This window comes from Uncinocarpus reesii, genomic scaffold, assembly GCF_000003515.1.
Source record: "Uncinocarpus reesii 1704 scaffold_1 genomic scaffold, whole genome shotgun sequence".
Lineage (NCBI taxonomy): Eukaryota > Fungi > Ascomycota > Eurotiomycetes > Onygenales > Onygenaceae > Uncinocarpus > Uncinocarpus reesii.
The window spans coordinates 3,571,058-3,595,694 of record NW_003052500.1 but is presented as its reverse complement, the minus strand read 5'-3'; the positions used below and the strand labels follow the sequence as shown (position 1 = coordinate 3,595,694).

Sequence of the window (24,637 nt, the reverse complement as noted above, 5' to 3'; positions counted from 1 at the left end):
GAACAGACCCGAACTCACAAATCGAATCTCATGCATATCAACCCCGGGATGAATCTCCTCTGGATGTCTACGCCTCTCCTTTGATCCCGATGTCGGAAGCGCTGGCGACATGGCTGTGAACTCAGGAAAATCATCCCCTAGCACCCTGGAAAACGGCCAAAGCACCTGCCCAACTGCGGAAACGCATGATCTCTTAGGCATGCTCCCGCCAGACTACCAGCGTGGCAGCAATTTCAAGCCCAATTCATCGCTGGTCTTGGTCGGGATCAGGGGTAGCGGCAAACGGTCTCTTGGCTTCATTGCGGCAACCGCTTTGAATTGGCGGTTTATCACTGAAGACCACTATTTTAAAGAAACTATTGGATGCTCACGCTCTGAGTTCCTGCAGAAAGCAGGGAGCCGGGAGTTCCATCGCAAGGGTGTGGAGGTATTGAAGTTGATGCTGGATAATCACCGCACAAACTGCGTGATTGAATGCGGATTGGGCAGCCTTACTCAGTCCATCCAACAGTACCTCCAGGAATATGCACGGTCCAATCCGGTTGTTTACCTGTTACGGGATATGAACCAGATCCAGAGGCTTCTGAAGTTGGAGGACAGCGCCGTCCAACTCCTGCAGAGCACCGATCCGTCGCACCGGAGTTGCTCAAATTTGGAGTTTTACAACCTTGAGGATCACTCTAGTGATTTACACGGGCAGGATGATGCATGTGATCGGAGATGCGCCGCTTATTCGTTCAAATTGAAAGACGCCAAAGAAGATTTTACTCATTTCGTTCGGTTCGTTACCGGAGTGGGCACTCCCACGTCAGGGTTCGATTCGCCTTTTTCACTCCTTGAGGATCAGATTGAATCGAGGCTCCATACCCATGCGCTGCTTGTGCGTTTATCCGACCTGATGGAGGGCCTGGTTTATTTTGACGAACTGGATTCTGGCGCCGAAGCCGTGGAATTCTGCGTCGATATCTGGCCTTCCGACGTGGCTCGCACAATGAGCAAGTATGTGTCAACGTTGCGGCGGAGGATTGGTGTGCCGATCATCTTTTCCATTGATACTCGAGCAATGCAGAACAACAAAAGCACTCTCCCTCTACCATTTGAGGATGTTTACTTCAAGACCCTCAACCATGGTTTAAGATTAGGGGTCGAGTACCTGTCTCTTGACTTGACAAATGACAATATCGCCAATCACCCTGCAACAGCCAAGCTCCTTCAGGTTAAAGGACGGACTAAGATAATCGGCCATTTCTTCTGTGAATATGTTGATGGAGTAACCTGGGAAAGTGAAGAGTGTTTTGGCCTGTACCAAAAGGCTGAATTGATGGGATGTGACATTATCCGTATCTTAAAAGTTGCCAAAGACAGATTGGATAACGAAGCAGTCTGCTTCTTGAGAACAAAAGTCAAACGCCTCCCAGGCAACCACCCGCCTTTAATAGCCTACAATGTTGGTATTCTTGGGCGTCATTCTCAAGTTTTTAATCAGATCCTTACTTCAGTCACACACTCGGCTATAAAGCGGGAGCGTGATGTGGAGGGCTTCGATCCCCTAATTACATCGCGGGATGCAGTCAAGGCGCTGTTCCAGAGCTTTGTTCCTGACCCGTTGCAATTTTACGTTATCGGCGCGAATGTCGCCTATAGCCTCTCCCCAGCCATGCATAATGCAGCGTTCCAGGCATATGGCATGGGCCACACGTACAGAATCTCTCGGACGTCGTCATTGGCCGAACTAGATCGGCTTGCGATGGACCCCAATTTTGGAGGCGCGAGCATCCTCCCGCCTTGGAGGATCAAGGTGTTTGAACAACTGGCATCCAAAAGTCGGCATGCGGAAGCTATTGGTGCTGTTAATACTGTGCTCCCGCTCCGTGTTGATGCAACGGGCTACATTTACCCTCTAAAGGAGCAAGCAAACCAGCGGAATCGGGCCGGCAGAATCGCTGGGTGGTATGGAGATAATACGGACTGGGTTAGCGTGTTTGTCTGTCTACGAAGGAGTCTTTCTCCTCGAAACGCAATTTCGTCCAAATCTACGGGTTTGGTTATCGGTGCTGGAGGAATGGCGCGGGCTGCTGTTTACGCGATGCTGAATTTGGGCTGCCGCAAGATATTTATATATAATAGGACCGTGGAGAACGCGGAGAGGGTGGCAAATCACTTCAATTCGTGGGCATCCCGGTCGCCTGGATCCGGCCAAGTGGTCCATGTTTTACGGTCAGCAACGGCCCTCTGGCCGTCAGACTCCACGCTTCCCTGCATGATTGTATCGTGCGTACCCGCAAACACTATTGGCGGTGATCCTCCCACTTCACTTGAATTGCCGGACGAATGGTTGGGCAGCCCAACTGGAGGAGCTGTTCTAGAGGTACGATTTCCGAGTTACAACCCCAATTAATAATGTACTACCCGTTAACTCATTGTAGATGGCTTACAACCCTCTCAATACTCATTTTCTCAAGCGAATGCGACGGTATCGCAGCGCAACCGGTAGACCGTGGGTCCTCGTCGATGGGCTTGAGATTGTTGCAGAGCAAGGCATCACGCAGTTTGAGCTACTTACCGGTAGACGGGCGCCACGTCGACTGATGAGGCGTGAAGTGCTGCGGAATTATGTTGGCGAGGACGGACCTTACGATGAAAAGACTATCAATGCCAGGCTAGAAGGGATAAGCCATGTTGGATGCCATTGATGGCCCATTTAATGTGTGCAGCTAAGATATAGAGGATGCTAGAATCTTGGTCTAATATCTGTGGTTTTCGTCTCATCTTTGTCCAGTGTATCTTGAGGTGTATTTTTATCAGCGTGCATGTCAAGGACGTTCTGGAGGCATATATAACAAGTAGCCATACACTATTTCCTTTGCTTCAACTTGCTTCAGAGTAATGAACGAACGCGATTATTCTTCTAATTCGGATTTCATATCGTCAAGAGCATGCATAGAGCTTATTAACTAGTTATTAGTGTTAGCTGGCACCCTGGGATAGCCGTTGGTTAGCGGCGGCAACTTAACCTTCAATTTCTCAGTGGCTGAAAGCATTCACAACAGCACTGAACCACGACATTCAATCATTCAATCCACGAGTTTTACTCATCCTCAAGCCGCGGTTACGGGCCTTGGAGCTCTTTGGGACACTCTCCTTCCTTCCATTGACTTTACGACTTGCCACTTGAGTGACACCTGCTGTTACTTTTGCTCCTCAAGATCTCACCTGTCGTTTTGACGTTCAAGGAATCCATGCCAGGGGTGCTTGGCCGTCCGACGTCTCCTGAACAGTCGAAAGCTCCTGTCGTGGTCGGGCTGATGGAGACGAGAACCTCGAAGAAACGGACACGAGACGATGAGGCTGCGGGAGAGAATTGCAATAAGAATCTTTTGTACGGCTTCCTTCCTGACCACCTTGCCCACCACCACGCCTTGAGCAGCGAGAGCTAATACTTAGAATGGCTGTTTAGTATCTCAGATATTACGAACAATCACTTCGTAAACTCCGCTGCTTACCGGGCATACTCCAGGGAAACGGCCGCACCGTCCATGGTGACGGTTATTTCACCACCAACGCCTACGAAGCTCTGCCATGGCTCCCGTATCAGCCTTGACGTTCGACCTCGTTTACACCCAGCTTTGTACAAGAGGAAGCGTCTGGTGGAACATAAAGCCAGGGAGCAGAATCGTTGTATTTCCACTCTGTCGGAACCAACTTCCAAGCTCATCTCCCCACGACACTCGCCCTCCCACCGCCCCGACGAGAATGAGCAACAACGGCAACATGCAGATAGGCCCGCTTGCACGCCAATTCTGACACCCTGCCACATTTGTTATCGCCGTCCCACGATGCGCTCCCAATTAGACGCTTACGCCGATTGCGACAGTTGCGGGAAAAGAACATGTTATATTTGTCTACGGGAATGCGAGGGACCGGATTGTCATACCAGCGTGATGGATACGTCTAATAATGATTTTCCTGAACAGGGTGTGTCCGGGCGGAAAATGTGTTCATGGTGTTCTGTGGAGGGGATGACAGACGCCGGGGTTGATGTTGTATGGTGTGTGGATTGCGTGCGGCGTGGGGAAGAAAGATGCCAGGATGATGAGTGGATGGGTGGTTAAGAATTGAATCGCTTGGACAAGCGCGCATCATGCCTAATAAGCCGATTATTGAACCGGCTACTGGATCTGAAATTGACCTCTTTGGGGGCATCCACAGCTTTTGTGATACCATACAAGCTTGACTTCTCGTTCTCATGACTAGCTTCTGCATGTTTTATCTGGATTTGGCGTTTTCCCCAGCTGCTAGAACGCAGCTTTGCGGAACTAGCGTTCTAGCGCTTGCGTGATTTTGGATAATTGCTTTCGTAACCTTGGGCGTTCGGATTGTATTCGCACTATCGTCTGATATCCTTTACTGGAAATGGCATTTGGCTAACTTGCATGCAAAATATGAATTAGAAATGGACGGTGCATCAGATCCTCATTCCCAGGAACACCTGAACTCGGCAAGCCTCTAAAATATAAAAACAAAGTGAAAGAAGAGATAGGATATATGATTAAAGAGCCCCATATCATCGGCCAAATCTAAACTCGGCTTTGGCAAACCTCCATAACCCCTGGAGAAACCTTTGGTATTCCACAGCCTCCCCGCCATCGCCCATGATACTGCTACTATTATCCCCCGTACAGAATATCTCCGTCAGTCGAATCTGCCAGGGCGGATACCCGTCCAATTTAACATATGGGCCGAATATAAGTAACAAATCTGGCTCCGCTTTCATCACCGGCCCACCGCCGGACGGAGGCACATCTCTCTCGACAGTGGTCTCGTCAGTGTCGCTCGACTCAACTTCAGGACTTTGATGTGGCGGGGACGTGGGCGTCGTCATCATATCGGAGAGCTCGGCGTCGATCAGCTTCGTGCTGATATCCTGGGGTGAGATTTTGCCGTTTTGGGCCATTTCGGCGAGGGTCTTTGTGAGGTCGACCAGGGTTTCGCGGCCGTCGGAGGAGGACAGGAGGAGGACGGTTATGGTGTCGAGGTTCGTTTTTGGACCGGCGTTGGGAGAGGGTGGCTCTGGGGAGCAGAGAGGGTGGTGAGGAGCGAAGAGGCGAAGGGTGGGCTGGTGGGAAGAAGGGCCATAGTAGGAAGCCAATTTAGCGGTGATTATTTTATGGAGGGCCGGGATATAGAATTTCAATGCTCCTGTGATTCCAGGCGGTTAGTTGACACCAGGCAGCGGCTGATATAGGAAGCAGGCATACCCGTTTTCTCATACACACTGAGCATAGGAATGCCCACACAACTGCTCCAGGCCACCAGCTCCGCAACCTCATCCATCAGTATTTCCAGCCCTTCTTCGTCCTTCCTCATCGTCAATACCGCGCTTAGATGCTCCGGCAGCCTGTCCAGCTCCCTCACATCCTTCCGGATCAACTCTGGCGTGCGATGGTGGTAATAACAAATAGCCAACACCCTGTCCACCACCGCATGATAGCTTTGTCGCAAACGAATGTAGATGCTGAAGAAGATATGGATCACGAAATAGACAAAGTAGTAGAGCTTGTTTTTGAGAAACGTGCGGATCGGCTTGGGTCTGGACTTGCGGGATCGACTGCGCGCTGGAGGGATCCGTGGCTCGGGGAGGTATGGCTGGATGAGACGCTCACGCTCGGCGGGAGAGTATTGGGCGTGGGTGCGAGCATCGGACCGTGGCGGCCCTGGGTCTTTGAAGATGGCCATCAAGAGAGCTGCGAGGAGGGTGCGAGAGCTCGCAGCGGCAGAGCACCAGTGTGTCGAAGCCCAGGTCTTTTGATCCTCAGGTCATGGGCGTTATAGAGACTCTGAGTCCTCAGAAATCCATGAGAGCAATATGCTGACGACGGCAGAGTGTCTCTTGTGGCTCAGATAGCAGCTGGTCAAGGAGAAATACGTGTTTGGTTTGGAGAATTTACTGTTGGTGTGCAGCACTGCGTCATCCCAGACACAGTCCAAGCCCCTGAGCGCAATGATAGCAAGCCGTGAATGATGTGCCTTTGCTCTGGAAGCTAAAGTCAGGATATGAATTGACTGACTGAATGCTTTTCTCCAAGCAGTGAATTCGCATCTGATGCTCTGATACACTTGGGCCGCTGGCTGTGCGTGGCAATAGCTGCATGCGGCGCTGAGCCCAAACAACAACTGCAGCAGCAGCACACTCCATGTAACACATTCTTGCGCACAACCATGCCAGCAACGAGCGGGAGACTAAAAATAGCAGAACAGCAGATGCAGAGGTGATGCGCCGTGCCTTGCCCTTTTGCTTTGCAGACTCCTGATGTCGAATCCTCCGTTGCTATCATGCCGGACCCAACCCTCAATTCACTGAACCCCCGTCCCACCGTGCGCCGCTCCATCTTCGACCAAGGACCGACCTTTACCCTCGAGACGTTCTCGAATCGCGACTTTATCGTAAAAGACTTTATCGAATCCCTCTCCGACAGCGCTCTCTCCAGCCAGCGCCGGTCCGGTGCCCTTGGAAACCAGGCCTTTGACCCCAAACCGCTGATCCGCACCTTCGAACACGCCCAGCGCCGACTAGTCGAGCTATCCGGAGACCTCGAGCTTCGTGAGAATGAGCTTTCCGCGGCCGTGCGGAGAGCCGAATCCCAGCATTCGCAGAACGTGACCACGCTTGGCCGCAAGCTGGACCAGGCCATTGAGTCGTTTCAGAAGTTGGACACGTCGCTGAACGGTCCGCGCGGGGCTGGCGGCGAGCTATCTGGAAGCGGAAATGTTGCCGTCGAAACTGGTCGCAGGCTAGAAGAGCTCGATCGCCAGAGACGGAGAGCGCTGGATGCACATTTTCTCATCGAATGCTGGGATGAGGTGAGCAATCGCGGCGAGACGACGCTTCTTGAAAACATGAGGAGGACAGGCGGAGGTGAAGGGATGGTTAGAGCTGCCCACATTGCTCGCCAACTACTTCGAATCAGCCAGAGGCTGGATCCTCTGAGCTGGAATGAGGCGAACGGGGAGGCTCGGACCAATGGCCACAAGCGAGGGAATACACGAGAGCTCATTGAGAAGTTTTCTGAGACCCTGGAAAAGGATATCTTGAAGCAATTTGACGATTTCTACCGAAGAGCCAATTTCGACGGGATGAGAGAGTGCGCAAAGGTCCTGCATGATTTCAATGGCGGCGCCAGTGTCATTGGCCTGTTCGTCAATCAGCACCAGTTCTTCATCGATCGCAGTCAGCTAATCAACGATGAGGCTGTTGGTGATCCCGATACGTGGGAGAAACTGGCAGACCCTGATGCTGAGCCACCGGGCGTGGATCCTAGCCTCCAGTCCTTGGTTGATGAAGTCAAAGTGGTTGTCCAAGAGGAGTCAGGTATTATCAAGCGGACTTTTCCATTTTATGAGCAAGTGCTTGGAACATTTGTACAAAGAGTGTTTCAGCAATCTATACAACAGCAACTCGAACTGGTATTAGAGAAGGCCAACGGCGTCTCGTCATTGGCGTTTCTAAGATCTCTACAGACGGCAAGAGCTTATATTAGCGGCTTAGTAGATGACCTAAAAGCCCATGGGTTGACGGAGCATCCAGACACAATATCCTCCCAGACCGCAATGGTCCTAGACCAACAGCTTGAGGAACTTTTCATTCCCTACCTCACTGGATATATTGAACGGGAAAAGGGAAATCTGGAAGAGCAATATACTTCATTGTTATTCAAGTTTGCTACTTTCCATGCCCGGCGAAAAAAGACTCCGACGACATTTATCTCGTCACTTGCAAAATCAGGGAGCGAACTGCTGGCGTCAGCCAGAGATGCCTACATAAACCGACTGGATACATCTGACTTTACGCCGACTCAGAGAAAAATGCTGCTTCGTGTCGCCGGTTTAAAGGATATTGACGACCAAAAGCAAATGGAAATTGAGCTGACGGATGAAGACGGCCAATTGAGCGTCGAGTTTGCGAAACGGATGCTTCGCTGGCTTGCGGAGGGTGTCGGTCGAGGACTCGAATTGAACGTGGGCACCGAAACACCCAAAGATGTTTCCGCGTTGCTAATGATGCTACTTTCGGTGATGGCGGAAGGGTACGTTGAAATGGCTCTGGATGCATCTCTGGAGTCCGCCACCGCGCAGGAGTCTGGAAAATCCGAGCCTGAGTTTGGTTATTTGGCTACTTTACGCACAGCGATTAGCACCACCCATCTGATGATGACCTGTATCGACACTGTGCTGACCCCGTTAGCTGCCTCAAACATCACGATCAGGCGAGACATGGAGAAGAAAACCAATTTTGCGATGAATCGAATTGAGGAGAAAATCAATGCAATCGAGCAGAAAACTGTAGATGTTGTGCTTGCGTGGGTCGCACGCGTGCTCTCTGGACAGAAGAAAAACGATTTCCGGCCGAAGGAGGGCGTGACGGAAACTGGTGCCGGATGGCTCGAAATGCTCCAGACTCCGGTATGTTGTCGCGTTCCATTTATCACTAAATATGCTGCGATTTGCTGACCTCATACTTGCCAGACGTGCGCTTCTATATCCGGTTTTCTCACTCGACTACATGGCATTGCCCTCGCCTCTCTCCCCAGCAGCGGGACCAATGTCAAAATCTTCCTTACTGAAATCGCTCTGGGAATCCGCGCCCTGCTCTTGGATCATTTCAAGAAATTCCCAGTCAGCGGCCCGGGTGGTCTCATGGTCACAAAGGACATGACTCGATATACGGAGCTACTTCGGTCCTGGAATATTGACGAGGGAGTCAAGGGTATCGGCGGAGCTCTTGACGTCTTGTTGGAAGTGGGCAGTCTTTTCGTCGTTGGCCCCGAGGCTTTGAGAGAAAGAATTCGCGCAGGCACTACTGGTGGGTCGAGTGGGGGAGGTGGAAGCGGTGCCAGCAGCTCGCAGGGCAAATCAAATACCGCTTTGAGTGTACAGGAAGTCCGTGCATATGTGCTGCGGCGCGAGGATTCAGGAAGTGTTGGGATGCAAAGCGTCCTCAATGCCCTTTGAAAATGCCACGGCACAAGGGATCGTTATTCTTGCATCATATGATGATGATATGCATATTTTATTTCTCGCATTTACTTCCTCTAACCCCTATTTGTTGTCTTTACCACTTCACATATTTTTCCCCCGTCTAGCACATAATGTTGATTTGGCTGGAGAGTTCTGTCGGTAGAGTTCCCTGTGCATGTTGAAATTTTTATTATTATTATTAATGATTGATACTGAATTGATATGGAGCGGACCTGGTATTAGACCAAGTCTAGGAAGGCAAGGCTGGGATGATACAACACCATTTCAAAACCTGTGGGGGAGATTGGCCTACCTAGAAGACATGTCCAGCAATGACAGGGGAATGCGCCAAATACTATGAATTGAGATCGATCTAGTTCTTCCAGAATACACCGACTGGACGATCCGGGGAGCTCGCACTTTGACGTCTCTTGACTCCGGGGAACAGCTGAAAATGCGGGGATTTTTCTCTCAATGATCGCCAGGTAGAACCCTAATACTCGTGTTTCTTTGTTTGGCATATATTAATTATCAGACAGGGTCAATATGTCAATCCCTTGACCACGCTCTCAAAAGCACGCGTGTTTCGAAGAATGTTCTGTTTCATACTGATATCAACTAGCCCGAAGTCTTTTATGACTTGGCTATTGTCCAATGACGTGCATTGTGATGATACAATATGCTTGTCTTTCTACAAATGGGGAAACGGGGATGTGTTTGCGGGATTTTATGCAGAGGTGCATCAAAGAATTTAATACTATGCTTTGACCTTTCCTTCAATAGTACATAGCAAGATATGCCCTGCCGTTGCGGTTCATTTCATAAGAAATATCAAGATTTATAAATCCGGGGTAGAAGCCTAAAGCTATCGCTGAATTCTCCATCAGCAGGAATATTCTGTATCCTGTGCTGAAGAATATCAAATCTCCAAAGTTGCTCGTAGCTCATTTTGTTTCTTAAAACAATGAAGATCTCATTCATCGGTCTCTGCCTTGCGGTGCGGCTCGCAAGCGCGCAAATCGGTATCCTTGGTACGTAACACCTTTCTTTTCTTTTGCTCCATCCAAGTAGTGAAGGGACCAGCAGCTTACAATTGCATTCTTTTCAAAAAAAATGCAGACACGGTGACTCTCGAACCAAAGTCACTAGGAACCTTGGACGTTCGAGATTCGACCTCCCCTCCCGGTAAAATTCGTCGCTGGGCTCCCCTTCCCCGTAAGCAAGGCTTCCATGCTATAGAAAACCCCCAGAGCCACGGGGTCCAGATGAAGCTGACTTTGTTCGCTATCATAGCCTGTCCCAACGGAAAGCCTTGTGCTGGAAAATGCGCTCGACGCTGCTGCCCTTACAGAACAAAGATGTGTATCTATAATCCCTGGACGGTGTGCCAGTGCGTGCTGGGACCGTTGGATGGATAAGGTGTGTTGGGAGGAAGCCAAGGTTTAAGCTTCTTTTAGCTCGTTAAGCTTCTTCGGTGGATGTTCGCGAAGGCTTTTGATCAACCTAAATATGACGTCATCTTGTCTGTTGAGGAGCCATCAATCAATTCATAGTGTTCAGCTGTACAAAGTAATTGGAAATAATATCGTCATGAAGATATCATGTGCCTGTTAATTCAGACGCGAGCTTAGATCCAATATCTGATTGTTGTGAATACAGATGAAGAATATAACTGCTGGGCAGGCAGAGGTAAGATAACTAGTTAGTGGGTTGGTCAAGCTTTATGCATTGATTTCCTCCTCAAAAACACAAGCCATGGAACAATTGGTTTAGACTCTTCTGACCATAAATTGGTCATTGAGTACAACTATCTGCAGCAAACTATGATATTTCTAACTAGGAGTTGTGGAGCTCCCATAGCTACATGCAGAGGGATATGTCCCTAGTTCAGATCGCCCAAGATCAGGAGATATATATCTTTTTCCTTTGTTCATACAAGTCAACCTAGACGATATCTTGATTCGTTTACATTCCATCTACACGTATGTCATTGAACTTGCTGTACACATACGATTCCTAGCGTTTTATGAACCTTGGGATCAAATGCTCTCTGATGGTTCCATTCTTTTTCTTCGAATGACAAGATGACACAGTTCCAATTGGATCTTATAAATACCTACTTCACATTTCTTATTCCTTAAAAATGACTTCAGCCTCCCTTCCAACGTCGCAGATATTCTTCCATGAAATACTCCGCAAGCCCTTGGGAACCGAAAGACCTTCCACTGTCCAACTTGCAATTGCCAATTCAAAAACCCATGCTAGAAGAGTTTTACCCCAGTGTACCTGTCGTCCCCACATTGCTTCTTCCATCACTGTTCCGACTCCGTTCAGAAAAAAGAAGGCAGATATTCGCAAAAGAGCATCGAGGGGTAATAACGGCGTGAGGGCGTATACGTGGAAGAACCCCATCAGCATGAATGAAGCGATTATTCCTATGCCACGTGCGAGCGCAGCCGGCATGCCAAATCTGATTGGAAGATTGCGGCGAAGCGGGCCATAGACGAGTGAGTGGCAGGGACTGGCAAAGGCACTGTGCCAGGTCTCGCTCCAAAAGGAGCTAAGAGAGGTTGCAGTATACAATGGGCCGAAAAGGGCCGGACTGGTGCGATATCGAAGTACGAGTTGCATCGACTCCCAAAGGATGTATATGGCTAATAGTATTTGGACTGCGAGGACGGTCGGGTTCGATTGCGGAAAGAGAGTCTGAAGGATGGAGAAGAGGAAGATATGGAGGATTAGGTTTGTTGGCTCGGAGAAGTTGAGTTTGGAAAGACCTCTTGGACGCGGTGGATTATTAGAATGAGTGCACGATAATCGCCCTTTTGTTTTTGTGGGGGCTATTTCCGACATGGATGGAGCTGGCGCCGTGCGAATATGGTTCGGCGTGAACGACTCGTATCGGAGTTCTATAAGGTAGAGGAGGGCAACGATAGCATCGGACGGCCTATCCTGGTATGCATACTTTGGAGGGGATTGTCTCCGGGCGTAGAAATCCAGAGCTTTCATGATACCAATTGCCACTATATTGATCGAGATTAGTATCACATATACTCACTTTACCAAGTCCTTTGAGGATTTGGAAATACGCTCATGCTTCAGGAACAAATCTTCACGCGAAGAACCCATATAATATGTATGCATGAGCCATAAAAGCAAAGTCAAAAGATCTAGAGGAAGCAATATGGAAAGGTATCCTCACCGCAAAATAGTTGCAAACTCCTGACGGCACTGCATGGTACTACTGATATCATGCTGCTTCCCATGAACCCAATGATAGTCAACACGCTTAGCATTTCAAATAGTTTGATATGCCGCTTCACCAGCGCGAACAAAGCAAAATAAAGAAGCAAGGTGGGTAAAGCGAGCGAGAGCGCACCTTGCCTAAGATTGTAGCCAACCTCAGACAAGGCTTCCTGGGCATCTGGCTCCAGCCATCGTATGGAGTCGAACATGAGCGACATCGCTTCGATACACTGCAACGACCCGGCTGTAAGCAACGGCTTTGGCGTGAAGTGAATCGCAAAGTAGCTTGCACATCCGATCCACAGGTCAAGTCGCGATTCCCAAGCCGCACAACTCACAGAGACAACTGAATATCGCCACTTCCTGGAGCAATTGTCATTGTCGATGGCGGGGCACGATGGATCGTGTCTGACAGTCCGAGTGGTTAGATGCCATATGATTCTTCAAAACAGAGAAACAGCAGCAGCATGCACAAAGTAGAGTTAAAAACCGCTTTTCCCCTCCAGCGAGACAGATTGCCAGGTTATATGATTTTGCGGAAGAAGTTCAAGCCTTTGGATCGCCGCCCAATGTCAGTTGACTGGAACGGATCCAGGTCAAAAAGCATATCATCGTGACCGGCCGAATTGCAAGTTTGCTCTGCAATCCGGAGGACAGCCTATGGGTGTGCTTTCTGGCCTGATCTAGTGCACGGTAACCCGGATGGTCCCGGTGATTTCACCTCATCCATGTTCTGCAGAACGAACCGTCACGGCAAACGAGCAGGTCAAGCGAGACTAGGGGTCTTGGAGTTGCGCATTCAAGGATTGTCGAATCTTAAATCGCTCCCCTGCTGCGTGATGCCGAGGAGAAAGTCGAGACAGGCCTTCCGATGGCCAGAAGGGAGGGAATGCTGCATGTGAGATTGCAATGTCACCCTGCGATGAAGTGTGATGAAAAAGACTCGACAGTCCACGAGATTGCAAGCTGTCACGGCCTGTCCATCACATCACCGCACGGTCTCGAGGGTTGGACCGAATGTGCTGCAGGGCACAAGGAGCTGGACACGGACGACAGTCCTAGTTAACTCCTTCAAGCTCTATCTCCTTTACAAGACTCATCGACTACTCCATACATCGGTGGTGACATGCTTTGATAACGATGCCTCGATGAAGAGCTGGGTGTTTAAGATCGCTTGCCTTCTGACTCCAACATTGCTCAGAAGCGGGTGAATGTTTCGCTACGATGATCTGAACCCACCGGAATAAGCCTGAATGAGGCAGCAAAGTGCGTGGGCTCTAATAAGTGTGATATGTGAGTGCAACCACTGGTCATGCTGTTGTAGCACAATTCAAAGCTACTGAATTTTAATATCACTATTAGTATGCAAATGGTAGTTATAGGAAACCATTGAACTGTTTCCAACGAGCCACTTCTCTCAAATGCCTGAAGTAGGTTTAACCCGGTTGAATTGACAGTCCCCTACTTTGATCGGTTGTATAGACCTGTCATGCAAGACGCTGGCAGCGGCGACACTTAGATGGCGTGGCTAATGCTGGTTAAGGAATGTCCGCGTGGTTTAAAGGACAATTCGCGATTGTAGCTGATTCTGGACTTTGAGAGTGAAAGGACGGGCGTCTGTAGTTCATCTGCAAGGGACTGACTGGTATTCACTGTTGAAGCAAGGGGTTAGCGCTTTCAATACTTCTGGGATGCCTCTAGTATAAGGGATTTCCTCAGTCTTGCTGCCTGCTTCACAATTTGGGTTCCGATACGCAGTTCAAGGAAGTGAGGCCAGGTCAAGAGTGCAAGCATCAAATGCGCCAGGGCGGGACTTCGCGGGCGATATCGATGAGCCGGTGTCCATTGCTGTAGGATTACAATCGGGAATAGGACTCTGGTGAGTGGTGTCAGTTAATGTCTAAAAGGCTCAACGGAAGCTCATCTTTTACAGGAGTGTTCGTACCCTTTCGCGCCGACACAAACGACCCCGGGATCCCCGTGTGGTTAACTCGATAGCCGCTTGGAAGCCAAGAGCTTCATTTCGTGGCGATGGGGCGGCCGTACTCCGCGCAGATGGATGTTGAGACCCGTCGCTTGCAGTCAAGCAAAGGACGGGCGCGCCGTCAGCAGCTTCCATCCACCTGCTCAATTCTCACGGCTCCTCAACCGTGTCTGCTCTTGGATCTTCATCTTCCGCACAAGAAGCGAGAAGCGAGCAAGCAGTGCAAACACGCCAAACAGCACGGCCTGGTGCGAACGTGATAGGCAGGTGACATTCGGTTGATATCCAGCCTCCACCGCGAAAAGTGTTCCTGGACCACTTCGGCTTTGCGTGCGAGTCACTGCTTGCAGCTTGCAGAAGACTCATTTACCGGGACAGCATGCTCATCCTTGTCCTGGTGATGGCCCTGTCCCCCGCTTCCCCCTCTTCAGGGGAGGAGACCTGTCGATCACTCCAGGCCGCTGGTTGCTATATAACCCGCAGCCGGAATGCCACTTGAAGCATCTGGACGAGTTGCTGGTGCGCGAGACATCCAGAAGAATGCATTCCCTAAGCTCCGCCCTTGCGGGTAGCACGTTCGTGCTACTTTTTCTCTGCCTATTGGCCTCTGCTCAACCGTTGACTACCCCCAATCCTGCCCGTGCATTGCCAGATGCATTGACCGGGGGATCCTCCATATTCTCCTGTCCCGCCGCGTCCTGGCCACCCACGAGAATTGGCTCTCCCAACAGGCCTCAAAGGCCGTCGAGAGAATTACGGTCGATCCTCTCCCAGATTTCACACAAACGAATCGAAGCCTCAATCCTCAAGCTCGTCTCCTTTGGGACTCGGCACACGCTTTCTACCCAGACAAATGCTACTCACGGCATTGGCGCCGCGCGGGATTGGATCGCGTCCGAATTCAAACGCTATGCAGATGCGAGTGATGGCCGTTTGAGCGTTGATGTCATAGGGTACGAACAGCAGCCAGACGGAAACAGAATACCGTTCCCGGTGCGAATCAGCGATGTAGTTGCAACACTGAAGGGAACGGAAGAACCAGAGAGAATATATCTCATTTCGGGGCATTACGACTCCAGAGTTACTGATGTCAACGATTATACAAGCTTTGCGCCAGGGGCTAATGATGAGTACGTGGTTTCGTCTGTCTTGACCCCTTTACAGAATATAGGACTTGCAAGCAATCAAAGGCTCACGTTTTTCTCATAGTGCCTCAGGGGTAGCAGTCTCTCTTGAACTGGCCCGCGTGATGTCGCAACCACACTTCCCTCGCCCGCGGGCAACCCTTGTTTTTGCTGCCGTTGCCGGTGAAGAGCAAGGCCTATACGGCTCCAGATTCCTCGCTGAAACATATCGTAACAAATCTGCCAATATAGAAGGAATGTTCACCAACGACATCGTCGGTTCATCCACAGCCGACGATGGCACAAGGGACCCTCACGTCGTCCGGCTCTTTGGACAAGGCCTTCCGCCACTAACTGTCGAAGACCAAAAGCAACGGGAAACTCGTCTTACTATTGGCGGTGAAAACGATACCCCAGCCCGCCAATTATCCCGGTTCGTGAAAGAAACCGCCGAAAATGAGCACACCGATATGCGCGTCTCTGTGATCTACCGACTCGACCGTTATCTGCGTGGTGGTGATCATCGGCCTTTCCTGGAGGCCGGATACCCCGCGGCACGCTTCACTGAGCCTCATGAGAACTTTGCACACCAGCATCAGGACGTGCGTGTGGAAACCGATCCGAAAACAGGACGCAAGAAGCAGTACGGCGATCTACCCGAGTTCTGCGACTTTAGATATATTGCGCGTGTGGGAAAAGTCAATGCCGCAGCGCTCTGGAGTTTGGCGAATTCTCCTGGAATGCCGCGCAACGTGCGTGTAAGCACGAGAGATCTGTCTAATGATAGCAAGTTTTTCTGGGACCCGCCAGTTGGTGGGAATGAAGGCGTAGGGGGCTATGAGATTGTGTGGCGGAGCACAGTTGCGCCGTTCTGGACGCATGTTCTGGATGTGGGCATGGCTAGAGAGGCAACCGTTGACCTGAGCAAAGACAATGTGATCTTTGGGATACGGGCAAGGGGGAAGAATGGAGAGCGAGGTGTGGCTGTTCTGCCGTTTCCAGCTTAAATAGATAACCGCTCGATGATACCGCGAAGATGGATAGAGCCAAGCCTATGTATATAATGCATGAAGATATTGTTGACGTCGCTTTAGCAACTGCAGGATATATGACATGAGCATAAAGTGATCGTCCAAGTACCAATGGCCAGCCATATGTCCAACCCGATTCAGGCTAGCAACAGTTTGAATAGAAGATGCAGAAACATCGTATTGAGTATGTAGGCGAAAAAAAAAACAGCAAGAATATTCTGGCACCCGTCTCCCTCTGCGTATGGCAAATAACCATTTCCTACCGTGTGATGGATTTGCATCGGTATAGTAGTATGTCCGCTGGACTGGAGGCTCTAGAGAGATAGCACCTGGTAGAGACGCATCCTCTGGGTATCCCACCCTCCGAGCCACAAACGTAGGGGTCATTTCCTCCCATCCATTCCTGCAGTTTGAGTCTCTCTGGCTCGATATGGGCGGGGATGAACTTGCCTGCTGTAGAGTAAAGATCGATTGCACTCCCCTTGGACGGATACGTTCTCCGTGCGATATATAATGCTCTCCCTCCCCTCCCGTCTAGATCTCCTCTTCATTCTCCATTGCTCACCATAAATTCTCCCACTCCTTCAGCCCTTCAAGCAGATCCGTCTTTCCCAAAAAGCAACAAAAAGGTGAAGATAAAAAGGTAATAGCAGGGACCTCAGCGGCCACCATCAGCGGGCTATCCACAATCCCCAGAGTGGGGAGAGGGCTCCCGCTGCAGTAAAATGCCAGACTTCATCATTGGTCCTGTTCTCACAGCCCACTGTCTCACTGCATGGTTTTTGACGCTGCACTGAGGAATATCAAGTCAGACACAGGTCTTAAAGAGTGGATGCAATGATTGAACTTGCCAGGTGAGAACCCCTCAGAGAACATCAGTGACGACAAAACATCACTTGAGGCCCTACAGAGGCCACTGATAGTTGAAATATACTACAGCTGAGATGTACCTCTGATGGGTCGGGTCCTTTCTCATATTTCTTTTCCGCATCTCACTCGGCGTCTGGCTGACAAAGGAAATACATGACGTCATACGGAGTACTCGGGAATGATGATATCTAGACTTGAATGATAGCATTTAGCATTTTCTCATGAGCAGTTCTGGAGGGTACACGTTGCTTTGTCCAATGTCAATCACTAGAGTCATAGTGCGAATAAACTGACAGTACCAGACGTTGGCTGGCTGTGAAATGAAAAGCAGCAACCCATGGATCAGATAGATGTTCCCTTGAGCTTTTCACCAAGTGCATCCACAGCATTATCAAGGTCCTGGGCAACCTTCTCATCCTCAGCGAGCTCTGCTTCCTCAACAATCCTCTCTGCTCTTTTCTCCACATCTTCTATTTCGCTCTCCTCTTCATCCTCTTCCTCGCTTTCCTCTTCTAGTTCATCAAGTTCATCCAGACCCCATGCGTCCTCATCTTCGTCGTCTCTGCCAATCGCTTCTTTTCGCTCGTCGAGGAGTTCTCTCAACTCCACAATGCTTTCATCATCCTCTTCAAATTTATTTCCATTCAGCTCGACGCGTCTCAAAATCGGGAGTGCGTTTTTGGCAGCGTGGACTAACACCTTTAATCCGGCCGCGTTGATATCATTATACATTAACCTCAGAATCTCAATTTTCGCGTTATTGCCCTGTGCAATTGCTTTACCAACTCGGAGCCAGCCTCGGCCCTTCAGATAACAATCTCCCAAGGAGAGCTCGCGTAGAGAGGGCCACCCGGTCACTGTATCTGCCAGGACTCGGGCTCCAATAGCCGTAAATGTGTTATCTTGCATGTCAAGAATCTCCAACTCCGGCGCATGGCGCAGGCCGTGGTCTAACAATAACGTGATTCCATCCTGACGGATACCGTTCTGCACCATCTTCACGGTTCTGAGCCCCTTGCCGTTATCCTTAATCGCACGAGCCCAGGCGGCCATACTTCCGCTTTCTAGTCTATTGCGGCCGCACACGATGGTCTCGAGGAGGGGCACTTCATACCCAACGTCTGGATCCGACCGCGCTTTGGCCTTCCTGGCGCATAGCTCCGTCAGGGCATCGGCAATGAGTGTCCCTGCCTTGGGGCCGAGACCATTATTGTTCAGAAGCAAATGGCGCAGCGGAAGATGCGCCTGCAGAAACTCGACGAGCGGGGCTTGCGTGTTGAGTCCAAAGGCATTGTCGCTCAGATCGACGGTCTGGAGCGTATGTACTTCCAGCAGTGCGTTTAACAAGAAGGAAAGCGCTTGTGGGATTTCGGAGAGGAGACGTGAAGTGAATATGTCGGCAAGGTTGGCGGTGTGGAGCTTCTTCTGCACCCGCAGCGCTTTGCTTAGGAGCTCGCAGGCGGGGACGCCGTAGGTATTTCCTCCGAGGTGGATTTCGGTAAAAAGACTGTCGTTTTCGACGAGAGGCTTGATATGGGGTTCTAAATCGGCCGCCGAGTCGAATCTTAGCCCTTTATCTTGGATTGAGAAGACCGTGGAGGAGGGCGCCATGGCGGGGCAGCAGACGTATTTATGAAAATGAACAAGGAAAAATATAGGTTTTATGAACAAGGATATAGCCTCACCACCTCTAGTATAGACAAATGAAAGTAGCTCGTCTAGTCAAATATGAAAGATTAATGCAGGCTTTGAAATGCGAGAAATTTCTCCAAAATCGGGCTCGAATTGTTTTTCGGTTCTGTTGATACCCATCGCGCCCCTAAACCACCTGATTAGGTAATCATACTGTGGCGGGGTGCGGAATCGGTAGAACTATTCATCCGCGATCCGATTTAACTGGCTCGGCCTTATCGGCAATATATCTGCTTACTCAGCCTGCGAGCTTTGTCATGCGTTCATTTTCAACTTGAACTGCCATATTTGCCCTCAAAGGTCCATTGGTACAAGTCCAAGTCCAAGCCTCAATTCATTCAAAAATGTCGTCCGCCGCTGTATCTACCGCGTCATCTTGTGAGTTCCCGCTCTCTTTAATACTCCAAACCTAGCCAGGATTACAGAGAGCACGAATCTGACCCAAAGCTCCAGTCACCTCTCAGGCAGCCAATCCCTCAGTAAAGCCATCGACCACTGAAACGGAGAAGCCAAAGGTGCCGCAATACAACCCCCTCCCAAATCATCTTTTATCTGCGAAAGCTTTTCTGATCCGGTATATCTAGCCTTGCTGCGTGTGCAAGCCCGAAAAGGCCGCTCGCGACGACTGCATGCTGTTCTCGAAATCCGATAATCCGGCTGAATCAGAATGTCGGTCTACGATTGAGCAGTATCGGAGCTGTATGGCCAGTTACGGGTTCAAAGTTTAAAGGGGGGGAGCAAATGTGACTTTTCTGATATCAAACGCGGTATTTCTGGCTGAGTCGCCCTTTAGGCTCGGCGTGCATGCATATTGAACGGCGTTAAGGGAATAGATGTATTACTATTCATGATGGTATCTTGGACTTGGGCAATCGGGATTCGATAGAACTCCTTGTAAATCTGGGTGTATAACAAATCTTGGGTACTCAAACACAAATGGACAATCTCCAATCTTTGAACGGTATTCTCCTTTCTTCCATCATGTACTAAACATTTTTCAAAATTCAGGGTCATAAAATAAAAGTGGGTATCATATTATCAATCATTGTCGGAATGAATATTAAATCTTTAGAAGCAAAGCGGAGGTAGGAGTCAAGTTATTGCTGCTTCTTCATGTCAGAGATGGGAGTAGCACGTAATTCCACAGCCTGGGCGGTCAATCGAACTTGCTGGATGAGTTTCACTGTGCACCAAAGATACATCAAGCCAAAACCAGCTGTCCCAATCAGGACATTGAGAACAACCCAAAGATTTGGCTTGGTCCGTGGAGTCGGCACGAAAGCTTCGAGTATGTGCCATGAAACCATACAGGAATAGCACCCCAGGTGTACCAATTTAGTAAGAACATGGAGATTACCGGGCTCTCCATGTGTCCGAAAGAGATTGAGCGAAGTAGGGGGGAGCCCAAGAAGATAAGCCCATAACAGGGTGATAACGAAGTACGGAACACGTAACTCCTCTCTCTTCAGCAAGGGAAACAAGGTCCATGCCCCAAGCATATTAGCCAAGCCGACCCAAGCCCGAGTTTCCTTCCCCAGTCCCCCGTCTCCGCAAAGGAGCAAAGTCATTGGTAGCAAAGGTAGGAGAACACTCTTTTCATGTACTTGGAACGAGCAAAGGAAGAAGCCCCATGCGCTATTGGCCAACGCAAGCAAGAGAAGTTCGGAGCGGGGATGCCGTCCGATGGCAATGCAAGGGATGATAATGCTGACAATTGTTGCACCAAGCGATGCCTTTTGGAGAAGAGGAGGCGAAAAGCGGTTCAATTTGTAGAACGTGTGGATGGCGCACCAGAGGTTCGCGACTTTATCTTCAAATAGGCCACGAGAGAAAGGAAACACCCGGTGGATAGCCTGGCACAACTGACTGAGGCACGCATATAACCACGATCCGTTGTTGAGTGATGCCGGTAGGGACTGGAAGAGTGGCAGGTGAGAAACAGGAATAGGTATCCCACGGTATTTGTCATAAACTGCTCCTGCAATCAACGGCGCTAACAAAAGGGCAAAAGCGGCTATGGTTATCATACTAATCCCGACAAGTCTCCCCAGTCTAATGCGCGGGGAAAGACAGGTACCCAATAGATAAGCGAACATAACTGGCGCATAGTACAGGGCCATCTGTTTGAAGCCGAGCGCAGCCACGAAGAATATGCAAGCCCATAATCTTCTTCTCGCGAGTATGCTTTCTGATGCCGCCACGACGAGCCCCAGCATGACTGTGTTGTATTGGAAGTGGCCGTGATCGATCAGCATGGTGGCCGGTTGCATCAGAATGGCAACGAGGGCGACAGACGCTGCCCAGGTATTTACTCTCTGCTCACGGGCATACCTCCTGAGGAATATCACAATGGCAGGGATATAGACAAGGTACTCCGACACGATAACGGTGGCACGCATATAGACTTTCAGGAGCTGCGCTTCGGCGCCGCGGGAGGTGTCAAGAGCGAACCAAGCCGGTTCAATCAGCGAGCCTCTATACAAGTCAGAGATTTCTCGTAGGAGTAGAGATATACGTGGTATCATACAGTTTACCGAGTAGCCAACTATGATAGGCAGTCAATGGAGGGTAGTCGAGGCCCCACCACTCCAAATCATAAAAGTACCAGGAGGACATGGGAAGGTTAATCGTGAGCTCCATCCAATGTCGTTGGGCTTCGAAATCGCCATACATCGGAGGCATACCAAAGCCTACAGCTGTCAGCTTTGCAAACATCACTTGAGTATGTATTGCAGCGGACCTGAGTATCCCCACAGTCCCACAGTCCACCGAAATAGCCCAGCTACCATGAGTATAATGGGAAGTACAAGCCATTGCGAGACGCCGGTTCGTGCCGGCCAGAGAAACGCGACAAGCGGAAATGCCGGTGATGGTTCTGCGGTATTTGCGCCAACGATCAGGTCGACATTGGTGCTCAATGAGGTGCCGGCCAGAAACGGGCGCTTTTTGCGTGGCCGGTGAGAAGGCGGAGCAGAGGGTCGGGGGGTTGTCATTGCGCGGGTCAAAGGTATCGAGCGTCTATCATTGACATAGTGGCCTCCAGGATCTCAATTGACTCGACGGTGGGATGCCCAAAGCGAGAGATCTCAGACTCGCGCACCTCGTCGTTGCTCGCGGTTTCAACAGCCAGGAACCGAAGTGGAGCTGCTTGGGAAGCTTCACGCACTATCCCGGATGCGGTTAGAGTCCGCAGGCGGTGAGCTTTTGAAATTTTCCAGCTTCGCCAGCCATTTTTCCTTTTCTTCCTGCTGTTCCTCTTTTCCTCGAAACATATTTTTTTTCCACGGTACTTTTTTACCTATATCCATACTCCGCACATTGAGGTTGTATCCTCTAGCTGCAGCTTTGATCTGATCTAATTTGCTTTACGAAGTATCTTAGCAGATCGTGAATTGACGCGTTGCCGCGGACCTGTACGTATACTTTTCTTCCTGTGGGCTTGCTGGGTGCTTCTGGACACTGTGGGCTGAGGGCTGTGGGATATTGCGGTTTACTCTGTGGGACTTATTCGTGGGTTCTGTGGACAGCGCAAGCATCGATTGCCTGGTCTGTCAACTGTGGGCTTGAGACTCAAATCGTGGGCTTCTGAGGGCTTGTTTGGATTTGATCTGAGGGTTATTTGCTTTTCTACACAGGATACCTGTTCTATTGTGGGCTCAAATCTGTGTCTGACATACAAGTCAACACAACTGAAAATCGGGTGAATCTTGCCATCCAGCCGCACTTCAAGAGGGTCTCTCTGAGGGAATTCAACCTACACATTTATCACCGTGACTTTACTACTTGCCGGATAATTGTGTGGTTGGTACTGCCCGTTTCTTATATGTATCAATTTTGTATCATGATTCTAACTCTTCTCATTTCCGCAGGAAGAAAATGAAGGCTCCAAAGTCCAAGACCAAGGCCCCCAAGGCCGATGAGAAGGTTCTTTCCAAGGTCAAGAACGGAGGTGTGACAAAACCTTCTGCCACTCCTAAAGCAAAGTCCAAGGAGGTTGCAAAGAAGGTTGCCTCGAAAACCGCAAAGGAACTTGAGAAGAAAAAGAAGAAGCCTCCCACTCCATCGGAGTCTTCCGAATCCGATAGCGACGAGGAAATGAAGAACGTCAGCTCCGGCAGCGAAAGCGAGAGTGAGAGCGAAGTTGAACAAAAGCGCGCTCCTGCGAAGGCCGCGAGCAAAAAGGTTCAGCCTAAATCTGAATCTGAGTCATCGTCTGAATCCTCGTCCTCTGAAGAGGAGCCTTCAAAGGCAAAGGCCGTTGAGAGTGCAAGCGAGAGCGAAAGTGAGAGCGAAGAAGAGCCTGAGCCTAAAGTAACCAAGCAAGCTGCGAAGGGGAAGAAAGTTGAATCGGAATCGGAGTCCAGCTCTGAGTCTGAATCCGAATCCGAGACATCTGGAGGCGTAGATGTCAAGGCCACTAACGAAAGCGAAGAGTCCGACTCCGAATCCGAGTCAGAGTCGGATGAGGCCCCAGCGAAAACCAAAAAGGCTATCAAAGAGGTTTGTTACTCCCTTTCCGATCCAACAACCACGGATGCAGCTGACAGTGTTTATAGGAATCTGCCTCGGATGACTCTGAAGATGAAAGTGGTAGCGATGAGGAGTCTTCCAGCGAGGAAGAAGAAGATGAGAAGCCAGCAAAATCCCAAAAGCGTAAAGCTGAATCGGATGAGGTTCCGGTGACCAAGAAGGCTAAGAAGGACAGTGATGAGTCTAATGCAAGCGCCAACCTTTTTGTTGGTAACCTCTCCTGGAATGTTGACGAAGAATGGCTTCGGTCTGAGTTTGAAAGCTTTGGCGAGCTTTCTGGTGTCCGTATTGTTACTGACCGTGACAGTGGACGATCTCGAGGGTAAGCATGATCGTTGAAAAAAACTCATTGTTTATATGCTAACTGTCTTCTCATAGATTTGGCTATGTTGAGTTCACTAATGCTGAGGACGCAGCCAAGGCTTTCGAGGCCAAGAAAGGAGCTGAGCTTGATGGCCGCCCACTGAACCTCGATTATGCCAATGCTCGTCAGAACGCTGGTGGAGCTAAAGATCGTTCCCAGGCGCGAGCTAAGTCGTTTGGCGACCAGACCAGCCCTGAGAGCGACACATTGTTCATCGGTAACATCTCTTTTGGAGCCGACGAAAACGCGATTCAAGAGACCTTTTCATCTTACGGCACCATCTCAGGAATTCGCCTACCCACTGATCCTGAGTCCGGTCGCCCCAAGGGCTTCGGATATATTCAGTTCTCCTCGGTGGACGAGGCCCGTTCCGCACTCAACGAGCTCCAGGGCAGCGAGCTCGCCGGTCGTGCCATGCGCCTGGACTTCAGCACTCCACGACAGAACTCGGGCGGCGGGTTCGGCGGCCGTGGCGGTCGCGGAGGTGGCCGTGGAGGCGGTCGTGGAGGACGAGGAGGCCCTCGCGGCGGTGCTCGTGGCGGACGTGGTGGTTCTACCAATCGGGGCGGATTCGGGGATTTCTCAGGACACAAGACGACGTTTTAAGCAGCTCCAGCTTGTCCAAGCCCTGCATTTCGCTTCCAAGGTAATGTATAACTATGTTTGTTGATTGACTGGTCTTGGTTAATATCGGATTCCCTGACAAAGATGCTGGATTTGCTGAACAGCAGCCCCTTGCGTACTTCTCTCGGTTTCACTCGCGTCGTGACTCGCCATCAAT

The 24,637-nt window shown here is 50.2% G+C and overlaps 9 protein-coding genes across 9 annotated transcripts; 5 read left to right on the top strand and 4 right to left on the bottom strand.

Annotated features, from left to right (window-relative positions):
• Positions 1-109: 109 nt before the first annotated feature.
• UREG_01425 (uncharacterized protein) lies at positions 110-2,693 on the top strand (the record flags this gene model as incomplete). The annotated part of the gene is made up of 2 exons (XM_002541863.1): positions 110-2,368; positions 2,427-2,693. 2 exons carry the CDS (start codon positions 110-112, stop codon positions 2,691-2,693), a joined length of 2,526 nt encoding a protein of 841 aa, XP_002541909.1.
• Positions 2,694-4,564: 1,871 nt separating this feature from the next.
• On the bottom strand, positions 4,565-5,736 carry UREG_01424 (uncharacterized protein; the record flags this gene model as incomplete). Its single annotated transcript, XM_002541862.1, has 2 exons — positions 4,565-5,199; positions 5,259-5,736. 2 exons carry the CDS (start codon positions 5,734-5,736, stop codon positions 4,565-4,567), a joined length of 1,113 nt encoding a protein of 370 aa, XP_002541908.1.
• A 597-nt stretch (positions 5,737-6,333) lies between these two features.
• Positions 6,334-9,009, top strand: UREG_01423 (uncharacterized protein; the record flags this gene model as incomplete). Its single annotated transcript, XM_002541861.1, has 2 exons — positions 6,334-8,460; positions 8,524-9,009. The coding sequence occupies 2 exons, from the start codon at positions 6,334-6,336 to the stop codon at positions 9,007-9,009; spliced, it is 2,613 nt and encodes an 870-aa protein (XP_002541907.1).
• A 2,136-nt stretch (positions 9,010-11,145) lies between these two features.
• Positions 11,146-12,640, bottom strand: UREG_01422 (uncharacterized protein; the record flags this gene model as incomplete). Its single annotated transcript, XM_002541860.1, has 3 exons — positions 11,146-12,038; positions 12,395-12,546; positions 12,600-12,640. The coding sequence occupies 3 exons, from the start codon at positions 12,638-12,640 to the stop codon at positions 11,146-11,148; spliced, it is 1,086 nt and encodes a 361-aa protein (XP_002541906.1).
• A 2,145-nt stretch (positions 12,641-14,785) lies between these two features.
• UREG_01421 (uncharacterized protein) lies at positions 14,786-16,376 on the top strand (the record flags this gene model as incomplete). The annotated part of the gene is made up of 2 exons (XM_002541859.1): positions 14,786-15,375; positions 15,455-16,376. 2 exons carry the CDS (start codon positions 14,786-14,788, stop codon positions 16,374-16,376), a joined length of 1,512 nt encoding a protein of 503 aa, XP_002541905.1.
• Positions 16,377-17,612: 1,236 nt separating this feature from the next.
• Positions 17,613-18,881, bottom strand: UREG_01420 (uncharacterized protein; the record flags this gene model as incomplete). The annotated part of the gene is made up of 1 exon (XM_002541858.1): positions 17,613-18,881. One exon carries the CDS (start codon positions 18,879-18,881, stop codon positions 17,613-17,615), a length of 1,269 nt encoding a protein of 422 aa, XP_002541904.1.
• A 425-nt stretch (positions 18,882-19,306) lies between these two features.
• UREG_01419 (uncharacterized protein) lies at positions 19,307-19,690 on the top strand (the record flags this gene model as incomplete). Its single annotated transcript, XM_002541857.1, has 3 exons — positions 19,307-19,340; positions 19,416-19,477; positions 19,547-19,690. 3 exons carry the CDS (start codon positions 19,307-19,309, stop codon positions 19,688-19,690), a joined length of 240 nt encoding a protein of 79 aa, XP_002541903.1.
• A 369-nt stretch (positions 19,691-20,059) lies between these two features.
• On the bottom strand, positions 20,060-21,955 carry UREG_01418 (uncharacterized protein; the record flags this gene model as incomplete). The annotated part of the gene is made up of 3 exons (XM_002541856.1): positions 20,060-21,437; positions 21,478-21,652; positions 21,703-21,955. The coding sequence occupies 3 exons, from the start codon at positions 21,953-21,955 to the stop codon at positions 20,060-20,062; spliced, it is 1,806 nt and encodes a 601-aa protein (XP_002541902.1).
• Positions 21,956-22,838: 883 nt separating this feature from the next.
• On the top strand, positions 22,839-24,462 carry UREG_01417 (uncharacterized protein; the record flags this gene model as incomplete). The annotated part of the gene is made up of 3 exons (XM_002541855.1): positions 22,839-23,462; positions 23,519-23,814; positions 23,871-24,462. The coding sequence occupies 3 exons, from the start codon at positions 22,839-22,841 to the stop codon at positions 24,460-24,462; spliced, it is 1,512 nt and encodes a 503-aa protein (XP_002541901.1).
• Between the last annotated feature and the right edge of the window lie 175 nt (positions 24,463-24,637).